The sequence below is a fragment of the Geotrypetes seraphini genome, chromosome 3 (genome assembly GCF_902459505.1).
Source record: "Geotrypetes seraphini chromosome 3, aGeoSer1.1, whole genome shotgun sequence".
Lineage (NCBI taxonomy): Eukaryota > Metazoa > Chordata > Amphibia > Gymnophiona > Dermophiidae > Geotrypetes > Geotrypetes seraphini.
The window spans coordinates 224,727,878-224,751,745 of NC_047086.1; the positions used below are offsets into that span (position 1 = coordinate 224,727,878).

The window sequence follows — 23,868 nt, forward strand, 5'->3', positions numbered from 1 at the left end:
CTTAGAACAGGGTCAAGGTCAGGCAGTAGCGCCTGGATAGTGTCCTAAAGAAAACTATGAACAAGGTCAAGTATAGCATCAGAATAGCATCAAGAAAGCTTTAAAGAAGGTCAAGTATAGCATCAGGATTTGTGGGTAGAATAGAGTTATCCTGTTTGCGTAAGGGATGTGAGGCGGAGGAAGGAGGAAGCAGGATGGATGAGAGCTTCCTCCTTCCTTTGCTATGGAAGTCATTGGGGGGGAGAACTTTCGGCGGCCCTTAAGGGCTGAAGAGAACTCCGATGCTGGGTGGGCAGCCCGAACAGAACCTGCACAGGCTTTCGGCGATCCCCGGTGGCTGGTGGAAGCAGGGGCTCTGAAGAGAAAAAGCAGAGCCCTCCTGCTTGATCGGCGTCGGGCGGAGGAAGGAGGGACAAGATGGCGGAAACTTCCTCCTTCCTCTGCCTTGGAAGTCGCTGGGGGGGAGAACTTTCGGCGGCCCTTAAGGGCTGAAAACTCCGATGCTGGGGCGGGCAGAGTCAGCCCGAACAGAGCCTGCACAGCAGCAGCATTTGTTTTTCATCAAGACTGTGATCATATTTGGAAATGTATGATCCTGCCAATAGTGTTCTGCTCTCAAAATAGCTTCCAGTAGAGGTCATGATAATTTCAGGAGACTGTTGCAAGAGGACATAGCAGCCATTTTGAGAGTACAGCTCATATTCACCATCATCAATGCGCTTTTTAAATTTTTATTCTGGATTGTGCCATCAGGCTGGTATAGTATAAGAATCATGCTTGTCCTTAATCACTTTTATAACTAAATGCAAAATGGGAAATACCTCTACACAATTTGGGTAAGAAAAAGCTGGTAATCATGTTTTTTTTTAAAACATGTTCTCACAAAGTTCCTGTCTCAGAAGATATTTACCTATGTCTGCATTGACTTGGAAACCTAAACATGTCAGACTTGAGAAGTCCTTGTTAAAGTGACTTGCCCAGTGTCTGCAATTGTTGCAGTTTCTGGGCATGGAGGGCAATATTCTCCTGTGGGTTTTAGCAGAGTGCTGCCAATTGCAAGGTCTGACAGTCACCAGTAGACTTCACTGGTTCATATTCACACAACCAATCTTTAGTTTTTGGTTTCAGCTTAAGCCAAAACCAGGTGATAAATTTCAGCTGCACTTTCAGTTTTCACTGAAAAAGTAGTTTCGGTAAGCATGTTTTTCCTTGTTAATGTATTGTGCTTTTTCCCTTCTGATAGATCTTCTTTGACTCTGAATATCTGAAATTTTTATTGGATGCCAAGATGCTGGAGCTGCCTGTTACATTTCAGTGAAATGTTTGATTTAGGGATCTGGATGAAAACTGGGATTGGCCGCGTTTCCCTCTTTTTAAGTTCTCTCAGTTCTTTTCACTTTTCTTTTAATTATCAGTTTTTATTAGAAATATACCAACCATACAAATCATAAGTTCAAACCAATACAAGGAATAAATATCCAGCCTAACAGTACAGGAATACAATGTACATGGGACCATATCACCCCTTTCTACCACAAACTCCACTGGTTCCCACTAGAATCCAGAATCACATTCAAATTCGCCTGTTTTTGCTACAAAACAATATTTGGTTTATCCCCCAAGTTACATCACCCCTCACTTCACCCTTAACCACAACTATAAGAACTCCCGTAAAATTCAACTCTTCTCCTTCCCCTCCCTAAAACTATGCCACTCAAAAAAATTCCTCGACAAAACCTACGCCTTCCAAGCCGCCAAACTAAACCCTTGGCTAGCCCAAATGGTCCTCAAGGCCTACAACTACCTCGACTTTAGAATGTCACTCAAAACTCACCTATTCCGAGACCAAAACCCTTAATGCCCCCTTTCAATCCTCCACCCGCTCTGATCTACTCCCCTCCCCCATCTCCCTCCTCTCCCCCCTACTCCTCTCCTTGCTGTTCGCAACTCTATGATTCAATTCGATATGTAACCATTTGTAACTACTCTCGCTTTGCTGTTTGCTAATCTATGTTCAATTTGATATGTAACCACTTGTAATCTCTGTCTAACTAATGTGAACCGCCTAGAACTCTTTGGGGTATGGCGTTATACAAAAATAAAGTTATTATTATTATTTTACAAGCCATACAAAATAAAACAAGAACTCACTGAGCTTCATAACAGTACAGCGTCAGGGATTTTACTGGCTATCTCTTGTTGAAATCCAAGTAGCCCTATTTGATTGCCTTACAGAGAGAAATTTTTCTTTCCTTTTTTTAATATATGCTACAGGGCTTTTCTGTAATCAAGCTTATACTTGTGTAATTATTTTGAAAAAACTGAATAAATAGAAAATAAAATACACATTGAACTGAAATGTAATACCAACTGAAGATAAAATGTCTGTCAGTCTCCTCTGTGATGTTGTTTTCGCCTGCTTCCATTAATCTTTCTCTCTTCTCCCTCTGTCTCTTGAGATTCTTTTATCACTTTCCTCCATTTTCTGGCCTTCATTACCTTCCTTTCACTTCTCTTCTCCATTTTCCTTGTCCTTTTGCTCCATCTCCCTGACCCTTCTGGCTCTCTCACCCCCAACCTCCAACTTTTCTGTCCCTTTCTCTCATCCACTCATTTTACCATCTAGCTTTCACTCTCCCAGTTATTTGCCTCTCACTCTTCCAGTCTTTAATTTTCCTTTTTCACTTTCAACCCAGTTCATCAGATACCAGCTCACCTCCACCCATCTCCTCCCATACTCAGTAGAGTTTCTTACTAATTATAATAATAATAATAAAATAAAATTATATATATATATATATATATATAAGGTCATGCAAAAAAAAAAGAACAGCATAATTAATGAAAAATGCAGAGAATCCAATAGCAGTCCACAGAAACAAGGAAAATAAACCCCATGTCAGGTAAACCACAACAGAGAAACTACTGGGGGAAGAAGGGACTGTTCACATCAGCCTTAGAAACAGTGAAGTTTTAAATGCAATCAAAAATTAAAACCTAATACACATATCAGTACAGAATCCATCGCCATTGTTTTTGGACCCGACACGGTTCATGTTTCGGCTTCCAAAAAAGCCTGTCTCAGGTTGAGTTGTCAATCCAGTAGAGGGTGCTTTGGTAATTAAAATCTCTAAAAGAAAAGTGATGTCTCCAGGTCTGGGATAACAAACAAAGGAGCCTTGAAATCGCTTGAAAAACTCACTCAGGAGACCGAGTGACTGTTTCTAAGGCTGATGAGTACAGTCCCTTCCCCCACTAGTTTCTCTGTTGAGAATCTAAGAGCCACAGATTCTATTCTCTTGCTGTGGCCCTGTTCAGAACCCCATTCAAACCCCCTCTTAATCCTTGCTTAGCCTTCACACCCCAAGTACTTTAACTTACCTGTCTCCAACACAATAAAAATTACATTTAAGTTCTTCAAGCCAGGCTTCACGTCTTTCACAAATGTCTCTGTCGTCATTGTATGAACGTGACAGCTGCCCAGTGATTAACTAAAGAAAAAGGGAACAAATAAAAAAGGTGAATCATGTACACATACCTAATATTTTCAAGACCCCATCATTTAAATTCAATTCAAACAGATGCATGCTGCCAGCTACTCCTGCTGCCTTTGGATTCATTACTAATTGTTAAGTACCATCATGCACATTGGGACAGATACAGAGGAAGGAAAAGCACAGTTACTTACCGTAACAGGTGTTATCCAGGGACAGCAGGCATATATTCTCACATGTGGGTGATGTCATCTACGGAGCCCCAGTGCGGACAGCTTTTCAAGCAAACTTGATTGAAGTTTCAAGTTTGCTATGCTGCACCACGCATGTGCATGCCTTCTTGCCCACTAGAGGGCGCATCCCCACCTCGTGGTCCTCAGTTCCATAGCCAGCAAAGAAGCCATCCCTGGGGAGGAGGGCGGGTTGTGAGAATATATGCCTGCTGTCCCTGGATAACACCTGTTACGGTAAGTAACTGTGCTTTATCCCAGGACAAGCAGGCATGATATTCTCACATGTGGGTGACCTCCAAGCCAACCAAAAAAGGGCAGGTGGGAGGATGGCAATTTAGGAAAACAGGTTACGCAAAACCGACTGGCCAAACCGGCCGTCGCTTCTGGACAACGTATCCAGACAGTAGTGGGAGGTGAAAGTATGAACCGAAGACCAAGTGGCAGCCTTGCAGATGTCCTCCACCGGAGTAGACCGGAGGAAAGCGACAGAAGCTGCCATAGCTCGGACTTTATGTCCCGTGACCCGACCATGCAGCGCGAGACCAGCCTGAGCGTAGCAAAAAGAAATACAAGCAGCCAACCAGTTGGACAAGGTGCGCTTGGAAACCGGACGTCCCAACCGATTAGGGTCGAAGGACAAAAACAATTGAGGAACCTTCCGATGAGACTGAGTGCGTTGAAGATAAAAAGCCAAAACCCTCTTACAGTCAAGCGTGTGAAGCGCCACCTCGCCAGGATGCGAGTGGGGCTTCGGAAAGAACACCGGAAGAACAATGGACTGATTGAGGTGGAAATCAGACACAACCTTCAGCAAAAATTTAGGATGGGTGCGAAGAACCACCTTGTCATGATGAAACACAGTAAAAGGTGGGTCCGCAACCAAAGCCTGCAACTCACTAACCTGCCTAGCTGAGGTGAGTGCAATCAGAAAAATCACCTTCCAAGTAAGAAACTTAAGATGAGATTTGTCAATAGGCTCAAAGGGAGGCTTCATCAACTGAGCCAAAACCACATTAAGATCCCAAACTACAGGAGGAGGTTTCAGAGGGGGATGAACATTCACCAGACCCCGCATGAAACGAGTCACCAGAGGATGAAGAGAGAGAGACCGACCCTCAAGATGCCGATGGAAAGCAGCAACAGCACTAAGATGGACTCGAATGGAAGTCGTCTTCAGCCCAGACTTGGACAAATGCAACAAATATTCCAGAACCGAAGACACTGGAGCCGAACTCGGATCCAGATGGTGCGAGGAACACCAGGATGAAAATCTGGTCCACTTTTGGGAATAACAAAGCCGAGTCGAGACCTTGCGCGAGGCTTCCAAAACCTCCCTGACAGACTGAGAAACCGAAACCGAAGTCAAGGGGAAAGGAACCAAGCCGTCAGATGTAAGGACTGAAGATTGGGATGCAACAGCGAACCCCGACTCTGAGACAGCAGAGAGGGAAAGACAGGCAGAAACAGAGGCTCCCTGACACTGAGTTGAAGGAGCAGGGAGAACCAGTGCTGACGAGGCCAACGAGGCGCAATGAGAATCATAGTGGCTCTGGACGATTTGAGATGAACCAGCGTCCTCAAGATCAGAGGGAAAGGAGGAAACGCATAAAGGAACCTCCCTCCCCAGTCGAGAAGAAAGGCATCGGCCTCGAGACGGTCCGGGGAGTACATCCGAGAACAATATAGGGGCAGTTTGTGAGTCTCCGGGGAGGCAAACAGATCCACCTGAGGAGTCCCCCAGCGGTCGAAGACCTCGTGCAGAACTCGGGAGTTTAGCGACCACTCGTGCGGCTGGAGGAGGTGACTGAGTTTGTCTGCCAGACAGTTCCTCTCTCCCTGAATGTAAACCGCACGTAGGAAGATGTTCTGGGAGACCGCCCATTCCCAAAGGCACACTGCTTCCCGGCACAGGGACCAAGAGTCCGTTCCCCCTTGCTTGTTTACATAATACATTGCCACCTGGTTGTCCGTCTGCACGAGGACTAACTGATCGTGCAGCAGGTGGCAGAACGCTCGAGCAGCCAGAAAAATGGCACGAAGCTCCAAAACATTGATGTGACAACGCCGGTCCTCTGCGGACCATAGACCTTGAGTCCGCAGACCGTCCAGATGAGCCCCCCGAGGAGTCCGTGGTCAGGACCTTGCGATGCGGAGGAACGAGAAAGAGCAAACCCCCGGAAAGATTGGAAGAGTTGGTCCACCAACGGAGCGAGCGTCTCAAGGAAGGAGTCACTGTTATAGGGGAGGAGACTGGGTCCCGATCCTGACGCCACTGGGAGGCCAAGGTCCACTGAGGAAGCCTCAGGTGCAAACGGGCGAACGGAGTGACATGGACCGTCGACGCCATGTGGCCGAGCAGAACCATCATGCGCTGCGCCGAAACTGAGGGCAGCAGCGAAACCTGGCGACTTAATCGAAGCAGGGCCTCCAACTGTGGCAGGGGGAGGAACGAATGGAGGCGAACCGTGTCCAGCACGGCCCTGGTAAACTGAAGGGATTGAGCCGGGCACAACTGAGACTTGGGGAAGTTCACTTCGAACCCCAGACATTGAAGGAAGATGATAGTCTGTCGGGTCACTGAAATAACCCCTTCCTTGGAGGACGCCTTGATCAGCCAATCGTCCAGGTAGGGAAAGACCTGCAGCCCCCGAGATCTCAGGGCTGCCGCGACCACCACCATACACTTCGTGAAGACTCGAGGGGACGAAGCCAACCCAAAGGGGAGGACCCGATACTGGAGGTGCAACTCCCCCACCTGGAACCTGAGGAACTTGCGGAAGGCGGGATGCACCGGAACATGAGTATACGCTTCCTTCAGGTCCAGGGAGCACATCCAGTCCCCCGATTCTAACAGAGGGTACAGGACTGGAAGGGATAACATACGGAACTTCTCCCGGACAAGGAACTTGTTGAGCCTCTTCTTCGGGACCAAAAAGTAACGGGAGTAAAACCCTCGTCCCCTTTGGTTCGGGGGCACCGGCTCCACCGCCCGAAGGCTCAACAAGGACCTGGCTTCCGAAAGGAGAAGAGGAAGCTGGGCTCGACAGCAAAGAGAAGCTCCCGGCGGATGTTCCGGCGGCGTGGCTGAGAAATTTAGCGAGTAACCCTCGGAGATGATCCGGAGCACCCAAGCGTCCGACGTGATCCCGGTCCAGGCCGGATGAAAGGCCTGCAAGCGGCCCCCGATGGGAAGGGGGTCCGTCGACAGTGCGGAGGGGGCCCGCCCCCTTCCGCTCATCACGTCAAAAAGACGGAGCTGGTTTGGACGCCCCTTGCGCCTGGGGTTTCGGTTGGGACGCTCTGCCCTGCTGCCATGCAGCTTTCTAATTTAGACCCAAATTTTAATGCGATACTAAAAGTAAACTTTTGCATCAATTTGAAATGACTGGTTGCCAAGTCACCCCACTAATAAGAGGGTCCAACTGACCTCCAGCCCTGCTCCCAATTCTCTAGCTGCTAATGCTGTATTGGGTACATATTGGTTGGCCATGGTCCCAGTGGCCACCTCATTCAATTGTCTATGTAGCTAAGGGATCCTTTGTGCTCAGTGCAGGCTCTCTTCACATTCTGTTAATGTTTCTGTCTATCGTATATCATTTCTATCAAGACCATTCCAGTTATCCCTTATCCTTTCCCTGGAGGAATATTTTCTGATCAGTCTACCCCTCTACAGCCTCAGAGTGTAACCTCTCTAGAACATTTAATGAATCCCTTCATACTATCAAGATGTTTTATTGCGTATTGTGTTAATGTTGTAAGTAGCATACTATGACACAATTTATACTGTTATTTGAATATTTTTCTTTTTGGTATGATTATTACCTATACTCAGATTATTTTAAACTGCCTTGGGTAAATTAATTCAAAAAGGTGCCTAAAACTCAATACATTTCAAAATTGCTATTTATCTCCTACTAAAATGTTTTAAGGGGTAATTTTCTAAAGGCAGGGTGTGACAAACCCCAAGTGACAGGTCACCATGGCAACTACAAAAAAAAAAAAAAAAATCAGACCAGTACCTAGGCTTTACATCCTGAAGGTAATTGCATTTTGGTTGATAGCTGGCATTGATGGTAAGCTCTCTTCCTGCCTTCCTCCAAACTACCTCAGGTGCAAAGGCCTACACCTATATCCCCTCCCACTGCAAGTCCCCAGCCAGCATTGAATAGAAGCAGAAGGAAGTGGCCCAGTGTGTGGCCACAGCCTCCTCTTCTGCCACTTGGTACAGAATGTAAAATCTGAACCACGTGGCTCAAGTTTTGCATTTAGCTTCAAAGAGGCAGAGCAGGAAGATGCAGCCTAACTCGCAGCTACTTCTTTCCTTCAGCTTCTGATCCTGAGAATGACAGAGTGAACTGAGCATATGTCTGTATCGTGGGAAGGCAGATAGAGAGCAAATGGTGAGTGTGTGTGCACGCATGGGGTGGGGAGTGGGGGGTATTGAAGGAGAGAGAAATTTGGTGGGTATATATTAGAGAATGACATGGTGGCGGTTTACCCGCGGCCACCGCATTTTAGCCGCGGGTCACCCGCCGAAAACGGGGAAGAAAACTAGCAGTCGCTGCGGCGACGGGGACAAGGCCATTCACCGCCCGCGGGGCGGTGAATGGTCTTGTCCCCGCAGTGAGGCATGAAGGATCGCGCGGTCCCCGCAGCTCACACCCGCCTGCCCAATCGATTCTAGTATTTAGCCAGCTCTCTCCCTTCTCCTTACCTTAGTTTGTAGATTTTCTTTTTCGGCGACCCGCACGCTATCAGAGAGCCGCGCACCCGCTGCTGCTCAGTTTCGATCTTCTGCTCTGACGCAACCGGAAACAGGAAGTTGCAGCAGAGCAGAAGATTGAACACTGAGCAGCCGCGCATGCGCGGCTCTTTGGGAAAGCGTGCAGGTCGCCGAAAAAGAAAACCTATAAACTAAGGTGAGGAGAAGGGAGAGAGCTGGCTAAACACTAGGATCGATTGGGCAGGCAGGTAGTGGCTGCGGGGACCGTGCGATTGCTAGTGTTCCCGGCTCAAATTGGAAGGAGGGAGTGAAAGGGAAAAGGATTCTGGGCCAAGGGGATGAAGTCGGAAAGAAAAACCCACAGCAGGAAAGAAAGGGAAGGACTGGCAGGTGAGCCAGATGCTAGAAGCAGGGGGGGGGGGGAAGAAAGAGGGAAAAAAGCTAGATGGGATTGAAAAGAAGAGACACACTGGTATGGAAGAGGAAGATAGGGGAAATCTGGACACAGGAAGGTAACAGAAAGAGGGGAAATTATGTGCATGGGGCATAGGGACAGAGACATAAAGGGGACATGCCATGGGGATGGTATATGGACACAGGGGGGGCAATGACAGATACATAGGGGAGATATTAGAAATGGAGAAAATAGGAGCACAGAAGCGAGATGGTTTGTGGGGATGGGACAGGGACCGAGCTTGCAGGCTCCAGTGGCTTGCACAAATTACATTGTAACGTGCCATGAAAATAAGAGGAAGGAAGGTAGATAGGCCACGCGAGAGGAGCTGAAGAGTAGTAGAAAGGAACAGATGGTAAAGGAGGGAGGGAAGGGTGGTGGTGGAAAGGAATAGAACAGACATTGAAGGAGGGTGGAGAGGAACAGACCCCCAAGGGAAATGTGGAAGACAGAGTGGGAAGAAGACAGATGCCAGACTATGCGGGAGCGGAGGGAAGAAGATGGGTGCTAGACCAATTGGGGGGAGGGGGGTTAAGGGAGAGGCACAGTAACAGCAAATGGAAGACGCAGAGAGAAGACACACAGTGGATGGAAGGAATTCAATGAGAAGATGTGGAAAGCAGAAACCAGACAACAAAGGTAGAAAAAAAAAATTATATTTATTTATTTATTTTTTGCTTTAGGATAAAATAGTATATTAGTTGTGTTGATAAAAATTTATAAACAAAGCCCTGCCAGCTGAACATCTCTTTCTCTAGTTCAGCAGCAAGAACTTTGATTTATAAGAAAGGAATAAGCTAAATATTACAGTACTAAGGCTTATATGGATGCAGCGGGGACGGTGACGGGGCGGTGAATGGGTGGCAGTGGCGGTGACGGGGCGGTGAAAGGGATGGCGGTGACGGGGCGGTGAAGGGAACGGCGGTGACGGGGCGGTGCAGAGGATGGTGGGCCGGTGACGGGGCGGTAACGGGGACAGATTTTTTCCCCGTGTCATTCTCTAGTATATATCTACCCAAGAGAAGCAGCATGGAACTACTTTGATCAGGAGGATACTTGGAATAGAGAATGACACAGGGACAAATTTTTCCCCATCCCCGTGGGAACTATTTTCCCATCCTAGCGAGTTTTTTTCCCTGTCCGTCTCTGCCCCATCTGTCCTCATATACATAAGCCTCAAACACTTTAAAATCATAAGTGTTCAAGGCTTGTGTGTTAAGGCAGAGCTTACAGGAATGGGGCAGGGGACAGGACAGGGAAATTGAGTTCCTGCGGGGCCAAGGAAAAAATTGTCCCCGTGTCATTCTCTAACTTGGAGCAATCAATTTTAATTTTGTTAAGGAGTTTAGGGTTTGTTTTTATAAACTTTGGAAACACTTTTATAAACACTTTAGAAACTAAGCCATTCTAGATTACATTCTTCTATATTTATGTACTATACTTACATTATTGTAAACCGAGTCGAGCACCTTTTTGGTTGAAGACCCCGGTCTATAAAATTAAGATTAGTTTCGTTTAGGCTGATGTTTTAAGAGGTAGAAGAGAGATTTAGAGGCTACTGCTGAAGATGGGGATGACTGACCAAGGCTTCTGCGAGGTGGCTGTGCTTGCTGGGAGTGGATGAGACTAGAAGGGGTTAAAATTGAAGCTGCTGGGGGCAGGTGGGCAATGGAGAGAGGCTAAGGCTCCTATTTTTGGGAGTAGGTGGATGGGTGCACGGTCACACTCACCCTTAGTAGCTGCAGCTTTAGCCTCTCTCCATTGCCAGATAGGATATAGGTGAGTAAGCTAAGGTCCTGTCTATCTGTCCAAATTAGATTGTAAGCTCTTCAGAACAGGGACCATCTATTGAATATTAAATATACAGTGCTGCCTATGCCTTTCAGCATGATAGAAATGATAAAATAGTAGCAGTGGTAGTAGAGCAGTCATCTCCTATCTGCTTCTTCCCTGCTGCTGTGTTAAATTATTTGCTTAAACACATTTATGATGTGCATAAATAAATAAAAATTCCTGTCATTTAAAAGCCGTCTTTTCTTGATTTTAACTGGAATTGCGGTTCAAATGATCACAACAAACTGGAAAAATCATGACAGGTTAAATTATACATTTTGGTGGACAAATGTTTGTAATACATATAGATATGAGAGAATGAACGCAGAATGTTTAGGGTTTAGTGTTTTAGTTAGCAAAATATGGAGTCCATTGGCTTTATTTGCTGTTTCATATTAAAAGATAATATATTGCCTTCTGAGTTTTTTCATTACACATCTGGGATGGGGGGGTAGGGTAGGGAAAGGTACTGAAAATATGGATATTAATTCTTCATATTAAAGATGTTTAATATTGTCAATATTAATAATTGATGGAAGGGGGTTGGGTATAGTTATGATTCTATAATATTATTTGTTTGAGATAGTGTATTCTTTGTAATATTTTGCTATTTTCAATTAAATGTATTACACTATTGTAACTTAATAAAATAATAAAAATGTTTTAAAAAATAAATAAAATTTCCTGTCATTCCAAGACTGGCTCCTGAATCATAATAAAAACTTTGTCAAGCCCTGTTCTAAGAGATCTGAGTTCAATTAGCCTCTTATAAAACTGTTCAAGGATATATGCATGGATAAATTAGATGCCTGGAATCAGGGATAAAGTCAAGAGAAAGTAAGACACAAAATTTAAGTACCACAATGGCGGTTCTGTATTGAATTGCTGTTATGGAATGCTAGTGCAATTACTCAGTTCCACGCCTAATTTTAGGTGCAAGGCATCTGCTATGTCAAAGGCTAGGGTAAGTTCTTGCATGTAACGCCTATATTCTAGAACAGGGGTGGGCAGCGAGGGCCGCAATCCATTCGGGTTTTCAGGATTTCCCCCAAGGAATATACATGAGGTCTATTTGCATGCACTGCCTCCCATTGTATGCTAATGGATCTCATGCATATTCATTGGGAAACGCCTAAAATCCCGACCGGATTGTGGCCCTCGTTGCCCACTCCTGTTCTACAACCTGCACACAAAAGAAAACATCAAGGCACGTTCCTAACCACCCATGCCCCACCCCACTAGAAGTTGCATACAGTGGAATCGGTGTGTGCAACTTCTAGAACAGGGAAGAAGGGCAATTGCGCAGACATCTCCTGCCAATTAACATCAAATTTGTTAACTCCAATTAATTAGCCAATTATTAAATTAAGATGCATGTACCAATGCCCTTAAAGCTTCCAAGGAATCAAAAGTATACCTAAAATAGTAAGGGGGGGAAACTGTTACAGAATTATCAAAAAATCCTGCCCTTGTAACTAAAAAGATATACGGTAATATGAGAATATAAAGGTGAAAAGGGAAGGACAATCAGAAGGACGTCATTAGTTCCCTTAGCATTCTATCAAATGCACTCATTATTGCTCAGGCCACATCATAGTACTTTTCTACCTACTCTATTACACTTAGATTTGATAGGGGACATCATTCACTATTCATTCACAAAAAATAACTGAAATTGTCAAATAGTAATGCTTAGAAGTCCAACCTCTGTTTGATAATTGGTTCCACACAAGAGTAAATCAAAAAGTAAAGGCAAAATACATTTAACAGCTTTAATAGTTAAGTAACTGAGAGCAATTGAATATCGTCGCTTTTTCATGTAGTCCCCATGCAAGATGACTCATTTGTTGCATCGTTCAACTAGCTTCTGCATTCTTGCAGAGAAAGTTTTCAGCTGCTCCCGAAGCTAGGTAAGCACCATTTCTTTTACTTCATCTTGCTTTGTTTTTCTGCTCTCAGGGTCGCAGTGATGCACCCATGTTTCATCACCAGTTGACAATTCTCTCCAGAATACTCAAATCTTCTTCGTACTGTCTCAGAAACTGGGTCGCAAACTCCACACACTGTTGCTTGTGCAGGTCAGTAAGATGTTTGGGAACCCATTGTGCACAGACTTTCCTGTATCCCAAGTCATCGATCGTACATTATGGCAAAATGCAGATCCATAGCCGATATCCAAATTTGCAACCAATTGAGACACCGTTATCTGTTGGTCTTCTCAAATCAAGGCATCTGTCCTGTCGATGGGCTCTTGTGCGCGTGATGTTTATGGATCACCAGAACGATTTTTATACCTGTTTTTCCCGCTTTAAACCTCAGTGTTCTCCCCAGAAATTTTTTCCATCTGAGTGGCATGAAAAAGTAGCCGGGTGGGGCAGGACGGAGAAATTTGGTGGTGGGGAAAATTGAATGTGCAATATTTTTATTAGTTAATTGTTATTAATTATTTTTCAATGCGCAATATGACTTTCTTTTTTAAGGTTTGACACTTAGGCAGTGTTCCAATAGCATTTAAGCCACCCTTGAAAAAAAAGTAATGCAGATCCTCTTATTCCGAATAACTACTGGCCAGTATCAAACCTTCCATTTCTTTCAAAACGACCGTACTTGAGAGAGTGTGGTATTCAACCAACTTCAAACTCATGTTAGAAACATAGAAACATAGAAACATAGAAATCGACGGCAGAAAAGGGCCGCGGCCCATCAAGTCTGCCCATACCATTGACCCACTCCCTGACTTTTACTCCCCTAGAGATCCCACGTGGATATCCCATTTTCTCTTAAAATCTGACACGTTGTTGGCTTCAATTACTTGCTGAGGTAGCTCGTTCCAATGATCGACCACCCTTTCGGTGAAGAAGTATTTCCTGGCATCACCATGAAATTTCCCTCCCTTGACTTTCAGCGAGTGCCCTCTGGTGACCGAGGGCCCTGTAAGACAGAAGATATCATCCTTCACCTCTATACGTCCCGTAATATACTTAAAGGTCTCAATCATGTCTCCCCTCTCTCTTCGTTCTTCTAGTGAGTACATCTGCAGTTTTTTTAGCCTTTCTTCATACGTGAGATCCCTGAGCCCCAAGACCATCTTGGTAGCTGTTCGCTGAACCGACTCAATTCTCAGCACATCTTTCCGGTAGTGTGGTCTCCAGAATTGAACACAATACTCCAGATGAGGTCTTACCATGGATCTGTACAGCGGCATTATGACTTCAGGTTTTCTGCTGACAAAACCCCTACGGATGCAGCCCAACATTTGCCTTGCCTTGGACGAAGCCTTCTCCACTTGATTGGCAGCCTTCATATCATCACTGATGATAACTCCCAGATCACGTTCCACCATGGTCCTGGTCAAGGTTTCACCATTTAGTGTATAAGTTCTGTGTGGATTTTTTTTCCCTAGGTGCATCACTTTACATTTTTTAGCATTGAAGCTTAACTGCCAAGTTGACGACCACTGTTCCAGCTGTCGTAGGTCTTGTGTCATATTGTCAGGCACACTGCTTTTACCTACTATGTTGCATAGTTTGGCGTCATCGGCAAACAGTGATACTTTTCCTCTGAGCCCTTGGGTCATATCTCCTATGAATAAATTGAATAGAATCGGCCCTAAGACGGAGCCCTGTGGTACTCCACTCGTCACGGCTGACGTTTTGGAGGGGGTACCGTTTACCATCACCCTTTGAAGTCTACCGCTTAGCCAATCCTTAACCCATGTAGTGAGTGTATCCCCTAATCCCATCGATTTTAGTTTGTTCAACAGCCTACGGTGTGGGACGCTATCAAAAGCTTTGCTGAAGTCCAAATATATCACATCCAGGGACTCCCCGGCATCCAGATGACTAGTCACCCAGTCAAAGAAGTCAATCAGATTTGATTGGCAGGACCTTCCCCTGGTAAATCCGTGTTGGTGTGGATCACGTAGATTTTCTTCGTCTAGAATTTTGTCGAGTTTCTGTTTGATCAGTGTTTCCATGAGTTTGCACACTATGGATGTGAGACTCACCGGTCTGTAATTTTCTGTTTCTGTTCTGCAGCCTTTTTTGTGTAGTGGAATTACGTTAGCCGTTTTCCAGTCCAGGGGTACTCTTCCCGTGCGCATGGAAAGATTGAAGAGCACTGATAGTGGTTCAGCCAGAACATCACACAGCTCTCTGAGCACCCTGGGGTGTAGATTGTCTGGTCCCATGGCTTTGTCTACTTTGAGTCTTGAAAGTTCGTAGTAGACGCTACTGGGCGTAAACTCGAACTCCTGAAACAGGTCATTTTGGCTGTCTTTTGTCTGTAGTTGTGGACCAGCTCCCGGTGCTTCACAGGTGAATACTGAGCAGAAGTATTCGTTTAGTAGTTCTGCCTTGGTAGAATCAGATTCTGCAAAGTTTCCGTCTGATTGCCTGAGGCGTTCTATCCCATCTTTGTTTCTCTTCCTGTCACTAATGTACCTGAAAAAGGATTTATCCCCTTTTTTAATGTTCCTTGCTAGATCTTCTTCTGTTTGGAGCTTTGCCTCTCTGACTGCTTTTTTGACAGCTTTAGATTTGAACAGATAGTCTTCTTTTGCCTCCCTCTTCCCAAGATGTTTGTAGGTGATAAATGCTTCTTTTTTCTTTTTAATGAGTTCCGAAATTTCCTTGTTGAACCATTGTGGTCTTTTGTTTCTCCGGCGTTTGCTTACTGTATTTATGTAGCGGTTAGTTGCCTCGTTCAGTATGGATTTCAGATTTGACCACATAGTTTCCGGATTGTCGGTTTCTGCATCAGTTAATGCTTTGCTTCCTTGGCAATCTGGTTTTTGTTTAAGAAATAGCACAGAGACAGTAGTTCCAGCCTTAGGGCTCCTTATACAAAGCTGCGATAGCAATTCTGCCACAGCAAATGCACTGAAGCCCATAGGAATTGAATGGAATTTGGTGCATTTGCCATGGGAGAATCGCTACTGTGGCTTTGTAAAAGGGACCCTTACTGAGTGAACTCCATAGTCACCTAGATCAGTGTTTCTCAACTTCTTCAAGCCAAGTACTCCCTAAGTCTAACAAATACCAACCGAGTACCCCAGACCCAAGCTCCGCCCCTGATCCCCACCACCATTATAATAGTACTAATTGTAATGCAATTTCTTCCATTCATTTTTCATGTACACACAATATCTTATTAATTCATAATGGTAACCACAAATTTTTTTTTTAAAAACCCACAAAGCACACTGTATGCAGAGAAAAAGCACAGTTACTTACCGTAACAGGTGTTATCCAGGGACAGAAGGCAGATATTCTTAACGTATGGGTGACGTCACCGACGGAGCCCCGGTACGGACCTTTTTAACTAGAAAGTTCTAGTTGGCCGCACCGCGCATGCGCGAGTGCCTTCCCGCCCGACGGAAGAGTGCGTGGTCTCCAGTTAAGATAAGCCAGCTAAGAAGCCAACCCGGGGAGGTGGGTGGGTCGTAAGAATATCTGCCTGCTGTCCCTGGATAACACCTGTTACGGTAAGTAACTGTGCTTTATCCCAGGACAAGCAGGCAGCATATTCTTAACGTATGGGTGACCTCCAAGCTAACAGAGAGGGAGGAGGGATGGTTGGCCATTAGGAAAATAAATTCTGTAACACAGATTGGCCAAAGTGTCCATCCCGTCTGGAGAAGGTATCCAGACAGTAGTGAGTAGTGAATGTGTGAACTGAAGACCAAGTGGCCGCCTTGCAGATTTCCTCAATAGGCGTGGAACGGAGGAAAGCCACAGAAGCAGCCATAGCTCTGACCCTTGGGCCGTGACAGCTCCTTCCAGTGACAGGCCGGCCCGAGTATAACAGAACGCAATACAGGCAGCAAGCCAATTGGACAGCGTTCGTTTAGAGACAGGACGACCCAGACGGTTGGGATCGAAGGTCAGAAAAAGCTGGGGAGAGGAGCGGTGAGCCCTGGTACGGTCAAGGTAGTATGCAAGGGCACGCTTACAATCCAGCGTGTGTAACGCCTGTTCCCCAGGATGAGAATGGGGTTTTGGGAAGAAGACAGGCAGCACAATGGACTGGTTGAGGTGAAAGGCTGAAACCACCTTGGGGAGGAATTTAGGATGGGTACGCAGAACCACCTTGTCATGGTGAAAAACAGTGAACGGTGGATCGGTGACCAGTGCATGCAGCTCACTGACCCTCCTGGCAGAGGTGATGGCAATGAGGAAAAGCACCTTCCATGTGAGAAGCTTGAGCGAAGTAGTAGCAAGAGGCTCAAAGGGAGGCTTCATGAGGGCTGTCAAAACCACATTGAGGTCCCAGACGACCGGAGGAGGCTGTAGAGGTGGTTTGATATTGAAGAGGCCTCTCATGAACCGGGAAACCAGAGGATGAGCCGTGAGAGGTTTTCCGAGGATAGGCTCATGAAAGGCAGTGATGGCACTGAGGTGGACTCTGATTGAGGTAGACTTGAGACCAGCATCGGACAGAGAGAGCAGATAGTCCAGTACGGTCTCCACCGCCAATGAGGTGGGATTGTGATGATGCAGGAGGCACCAAGAGGAAAACCGGGTCCACTTCTGATGGTAACATTGGAGTGTGGTGGGTTTCCTGGAGGCATCCAAAATGCGACGGACAGGCTGAGACAGGTTATCTGGAGAGGTCAGCCCGAGAGAAACCAAGCTGTCAGGTGGAGGGAAGACAGATTGGGATGCAGCAGAGACTGATGTTGCTGAGTAAGCAGAGTAGGAAACACAGGAAGAGGAATGGGCTCCCTGGAACTGAGCTGAAGCAGGAGGGAGAACCAGTGCTGTCGGGGCCACCGAGGGGCGATGAGAATCATGGTGGCCCTGTCCTTGCGGAGCTTGAACAAGGTCCGCAACATCAGAGGGAGTGGAGGAAAGGCATAGAGGAACCGATCCGTCCAGTCGAGCAGGAATGCATCCGGGGCCAGACGATGCGGAGAGAAGAGTCTGGAACAGAACTGGGGCAGCTGATGGTTGTGAGGAGCTGCAAATAGGTCCACCTGCGGGGTGCCCCAGCGAGCAAAGATGGAGTGGAGAGTGGGAGGGTCCAGGGTCCACTCGTGAGGTTGAAGGATGCGGCTGAGCTGATCGGCCAGGGAGTTCTGTTCGCCCTGGATATAGACAGCCTTGAGGGAAAGATTGTGGGCCGTGGCCCAGGTCCAGATTTGGAGGGCCTCCTGACAAAGGAGACGAGATCCGGTGCCGCCTTGCTTGTTGATGTAGTACATGGCGACTTGGTTGTCCGTGCACAGGAGAAGAACCTGAGGGTAGAGGAGATGCTGGAAAGCCTTGAGAGCATAAAACATGGCTCTGAGCTCCAGGAAGTTGATGTGATGTTGACGCTCCTGAGGGGTCCAGAGTCCCTGGGTGCGGAGATCGCCCAAGTGAGCCCCCCATGCATAGGGGGAAGCATCCGTGGTTATGACCATGGAATGAGGGGGTGGATGAAAGAGAAGTCCCCTGGAGAGATTTGAGGAGTTCAACCACCATTGAAGAGATTGCTGAAGAGACGATGTCACAGAGATGGGATGAGAAAGAAGATTCGTGGTCTGTGACCATTGGTTGGCAAGGGTCCATTGAGGTATCCTGAGGTGGAGTCGAGCCAGAGGAAGCACATGGACTGTCGAGGCCATGTGGCCCAGAAGGACCATCATCTGCCGAGCAGGGATGGATGGATGGAGGAGCACCTGTCGACAAAGGTGAAGCAGGGTGCGGTGCCGGTCGGCAGGGAGGAACGCCCTCATCTGATTGGTATCGAGAACTGCTCCGATGAACTGGAGGCGTTGTGTGGGAAGCAGATGCGACTTGGGATAATTGATCTCGAATCCCAAGAGATGGAGGAAAGAGATGGTTTGATGAGTGGCTTGCAGTACAAGTGGAGATGTAGGTGCTTTCACCAACCAATCATCCAAGTAGGGGAACACCTGTAGGTTGTGGGACCTGAGAAAGGCCGCTACCACAATCAGGCATTTGGTGAACACCCTGGGTGATTGAGGCGGCCTCCGATAGGTTGAGGAAGAGGCATCGACGGTTGGAGACTGGCCATGCCCTGGAGAAAGGAGTCAAAAGGGCTGAGGAGGTTTAGTCTGAGGGAGAGGCTTGGTCGCCTGGTGAGACTGAGAGCGAGCCTGAGTGTGCTGTTGTTGGCGAGGCCGACGGGATTGCTATTGAGGAGGATTAAGCGGCCTAGCAGAGAATCGACGTTGATAAGAGGACTGAGGCCTGTATGGTCGCGCAGGTGGAGTCTTCTTTTTAGGCTTAATGAGGGTGTCCCATCTGGTCTCATGAGCCGAAAGCTTTTGTGTTGTGGAGTCTAGAGACTCCCCAAAAAGTTCATCACCAAGGCAGGGCGCATTGGCGAGGCAGTCTTGGTGGTTCACGTCAAGATCAGACACCCTCAGCCAGGCTAGGCGTCGCATGGCTACAGCCAGTGCGGAGGCTCGTGAAGTGAGCTCGAAGGAATCATAAATCGAACGCACCATGAATTTTCTGAGCTGAAGGAGGTTGGAAATCTGTTGTTGGAAGAGCGGGACCTTACGCTCAGGTACATATTTTTGTAGAGCAGAAAGTTGTTGGACCAGGTGTTTCATATAAAATGAAAAATGAAAGGTATAGTTGTTGGCTCTGTTAGCCAGCATGGCATTCTGGTACAGGCGCTTTCCAAATTTGTCCATTGTTTTCCCCTCTCTGCCAGGAGGGGTGGAGGCATAAACGCTGGAACCCTGAGATTTTTTGAGAGTGGACTCTACGAGGAGGCTCTCATGGGGCAATTGGGGTTTATCAAATCCCGGAATAGGGATGACCCGGTATAGACTGTCCAGTTTTTTAGGGGCACCTGGAACAGTAAGTGGAGTTTCCAAATTTTTATAAAATGTTTCCCGTAGGATATCATGTATGGGCAGTTTGAGAAATTCCTTGGGAGGTTGGTCGAAGTCCAAGGCTTCTAAAAAGGCCTGGGACTTCTTAGAGTCGGACTCAAGTGGTATGGAGAGAGCCGCGGACATCTCCCGAATGAATTTCGTGAAGGAGGATTGCTCGGGCTTGGAAGTGGTTTCAGCCATGGAGGGTTCCTCATCTGTAGAAGAGGCCTCCTCCTCGGTACCGAGTGGGGATTGCTCCCATAAGTCTGGGTCACTGATAGCCGGCTCAGTATGGTGGGTTTTAGAAAGGGACTTGCCAGATCGCATGGATACGGTGCCGGGGGATGAAGACCGGCGTCGGTCCCTGTCCCGGGAGGAATGGTGCCGATCCCGGTCCCGAGACGACCGGCGTCGATCTTGGGCCCGGGAAGGGTCCTCTGCAGAGCAAGTCTGAAGTGCAGGCTGGGCAGATAAGACCGGCATGGATGTGTCCATCGGCACCGAGGGGGTGGACACCGGTGGAGTGGTGCGAGGCTCGGGCCGGACCGCTACCGGAAGGAGCGGTGCCAGTAGGGTCGGAAGGAGCTGTTGGAGTTGCTTTTGTAGCTGCTCCTGGAGTTTGTCCTGGAGGATGGCCGAGATGCGGTCCTCCAATGGGGGCACCGGTACCGTTTTAGATTTCTTCGGTACCATAGGTGCTGCTCGACGCTCCGGCGATGAGGAGGCCGATGACGAGGCACTCACCGAGATCGGAGCGGAGCGTTTACGGGATCGGCGGGACGCCGGAAGGACCGGGGTCACCGCTGTAACTGGAGGGCGCTCAAGGGAAGTGGAAGGCTTCTTAGCCGGCTTACCTGGCGCTATCGACCCCGAAGGAGGATCAGGCGGTGTCGATGTGGTCAGTGCCGATTTAGGCGGTGCCGTCGACGTCGGGGCCTGATCCATGGTAGAACCGGTACCGAAAAGAATATTTTGTTGTATTTGCCGGTTCTTAAGAGTGCGTTTCTTAAGAGTAGCACAGCGGGTGCAGGTGTCAGCCCGATGCTCCGGACCCAAACACTGAAGGCACCAGTTGTGTGGGTCAGTTAGAGAGATCGGGCGTGCACACCGCTGGCACTTCTTGAAGCCCGGTTGAGGGGGCATGAAGGGAAACACGGCCTCCGCGAAATCAAACCCGGAGGCTTGGATGATTACAACAGGCCCCGCCGGGGCCGGCTGCAAAAAGTAAAGAAAAAGACACGAGTTTTTTGTTTTTTTTTGTAAAGAAAATTAAGTCGAAAGACAAAAATAGAACAAAAAGTGGATCAAAAATCGCGAGCGGGAAGGCAAAAATAGAGTTTTCAACGGCCGTTGAAAAGCACATGCGTCTTCTTTGCTCCGCGGAAACGAAGAAACTGGAGACCACGCACTCCTCCGTCGGGCGGGAAGGCACTCGCGCATGCGCGGTGCGGCCAACTAGAACTTTCTAGTTAAAAAGGTCCGTACCGGGGCTCCGTCGGTGACGTCACCCATACGTTAAGAATATGCTGCCTGCTTGTCCTGGGATAATGTTAATTATTATATTTGTTTTATTTTTCAAAGAGTTCCTGGGGAGAGTTGAGCGTGGGAGCCCTTGCTCCGCCCCTCTCCCAGACCAGCGGGGGACCCAAATTTAAAAATCTAAAGCGCCAACGGCGCACAGCCTTTACCGGACCCCCTCCAGCCACCAGCAGGAGTTCCTAGGGAGAGTTGAGCGTGGGAGCCCATGCTCCGCCCCTCTCCCAGACCAGCGGGGGACCCGAATTTAAAAAATCTAAAGCGCCAACGGCACACAGCCTTTACCGGACCCCCCTCCAGCCACCAGCAGGAGTTCCTGGGGAGAGTTGCTCCGCCCCGAAGCCCAGAGACTCTCATCGCTCTCCTCAGAAGCAGCTCCCTGCCTTCGGGGCTGCTCCTCTCTTCGGCCTGGTGACTTCGGGTAGCGTGGGAGCCCCGCTCCGCCCCCGAATTCCCCTGCTGGACCAAGTTTTTCTTCAAGAGCAGCACCTCTGCCATCGAGTGCTGCTCCTCACTCCAACCGCCACTTCGGGCCGCGTGGGAGCCGTTGCTCCGCCCCCAAAGCCCAAAGACTCTCATCGCTCTCCTCAGAAGCAGCTCCCTGCCTTCGGGGCTGCTCCTCTCTTCGGCCCGGTGACTTCGGGTAGCGTGGGAGCCCTGCTCCGCCACCGAATTCCCCTGCTGGACCGAGTTTTTCTTCAAGAGCAGCACCTCTGCCATCGAGTGCTGCTCCTCACTCCAACCGCCACTTCGGGCCGCGTGGGAGCCGTTGCTCCGCCCCCAAAGCCCAGAGACTCTCATCGCTCTCCTCAGAAGCAGCTCCCTGTCTTCGGGGCTGCTCCTCTCTTCGGCCCGGTGTCTTCGGGCAGCGTGGGAGCCCTGCTCCGCCCCCAAATTCCCCTGCTGGACTGAGTTTTCTTCGAGAGTAGCACCTCTGCCATCGGGTGCTGCTCCTCACTCCAACCGCCACTTCGGGCCGCGTGGGAGCCGTTGCTCCGCCCCCGAAGCCCAGAGACTCTCATCGCTCTCCTCAGAAGCAGCTCCCTGTCTTCGGGGCTGCTCCTCTCTTCGGCCCGGTGACTTTGGGCAGCGTGGGAGCCCTGCTTCGCCCAAATTCCCGTGCTGGACCGAGTTTTCTTCGAGAGCAGCACCTCTGCCATTGGGTGCTGCTCCTCACTCCAACCGCCACTTCGGGCCGCGTGGGAGCCGTTGCTCCGCCCCCGAAGTCCAGAGACTCTCATCGCTCTCCTTAGAAGCAGCTCCCTACCTTCGGGGCTGCTCCTCTCTTCGGCCCGGTGACTTCGGGCAGCGTGGGAGCCCTGCTCCGCCCCCGAATTCCTTCACTCTGGCCTCTTATCCTCCTTCTCTGCTCCCTCACAAACACTTCCCACTCCCAAAAACCTCTTCCCAAACTCTCCCGATGCTACATTCCCCAACAACATCTGTCCTGGGCTCAGAATTCCCATGCTAGTATCCTCCAGACCCCATCATTTCAAAAAGCACCAAGGTGCAAACCTCTCCTCCCTAAAACCTGTTCCCCCAGCAAACCTGCCCATCCTTACCTCTGACTCTCTCACCCCAGTCCCTACTCTCTATTGTAATGCCAGGTCCGTCAGAAATAAGACCCAAATAGTAAAAGATTTACTTGAGGATTTTGATCCAGGTTTTTTGTGCATCACTGAATCATGGATCGAAAAAGATGACTTACTCACACAAAATGAACTCTGTCCCCCAGGCTACCACGGTCTTTTCTCTCCTAGATTAAATCGAAAAGGAGGAGGTCTAGCCCTTCTCTACAAATCATTCTTTAATGTTGAGCTCTTAGAAAAGGGTAGTCACCCCTCCCTGGAATTCATGCTAGCCTCAATAAATGACGAACTTCGCCCCCACCCATTAGGCATCTTGCTACTTTACCGCCCACCCAACCCCTGGAATAAATCCTCTGACTTTGTTCTTGAGACCATAACAAAGGCCTATCTAAAATTCCAAAGACTACTGATCATAGGTGACATAAACCTTCACCTAGACGATAACACCAACAATGACTCAACTGAGTTCAAAGACTTCCTCACCTCCTTAGGCTTCACTGCTTACCCGCCCAGCTCTATCCATGAAAAGGGGCACTCCATTGACATCATTAGCTTTCTTGACCTGACTGAGCATAAAACTTCCACAGATACGACCCGTTGGGAACATGTCCCCTGGTCGGATCACCTCCTAGGCTCTTTCTGCCTCCCTGTCTTCATGTCAGCCCTTGATACCCCAACCCGTGCCACAAACTCCATCACCTACCGCAAAAAGATCTCAAATGAACTATTCTGGTCCCAGTTTCTCAACAAACTCCCTCCCCTTCCCACTCACACGAACCCTGACTCAATCTGGCACAACTGGGTGACTCTTTCCGAATCCACGTACCATGCCCTTGCCCCTCTAATCACTAAATCCATCTCCTATTCTCACAAGGCTCTCTGGTACTTCCCTTACCACAGAGAATTAAAACAGAAATGTCAGGCCCTGGAACGGAGATGGAAAAAATCAAAATCCCCCCTAGATAAGCAATCCTGGAGAGAAAACATCAAATCCTACAACTCCGTACTAAAAAAAGCTAGGAAGAATTACTATGGAGACAAAATCTCCAGGTCAAAAAACCAAAACAGTACACTGTTCCACATCTGGCGGAACCTAACTTCTAAAAATGACTCTGCCCCCTCCCCCCTCCCATCTCCAAATGACCTAGCCAAATTTTTCAACGAGAAGAT

The 23,868-nt window shown here is 48.1% G+C and overlaps 1 protein-coding gene across 1 annotated transcript in view; it reads right to left on the minus strand.

The window, feature by feature from the left end:
* Window positions 1-23,868, minus strand: part of NABP2 (nucleic acid binding protein 2) — an 88,608-nt gene that overhangs the window by 36,716 nt on the left and 28,024 nt on the right. The window contains exon 2 of the mRNA XM_033939222.1: window positions 3,382-3,491. Within this exon, the coding sequence (XP_033795113.1) occupies window positions 3,382-3,460 (79 nt within the window). The 5' untranslated portion in view covers window positions 3,461-3,491. The remainder of the gene's footprint in view (window positions 1-3,381; window positions 3,492-23,868) is intronic.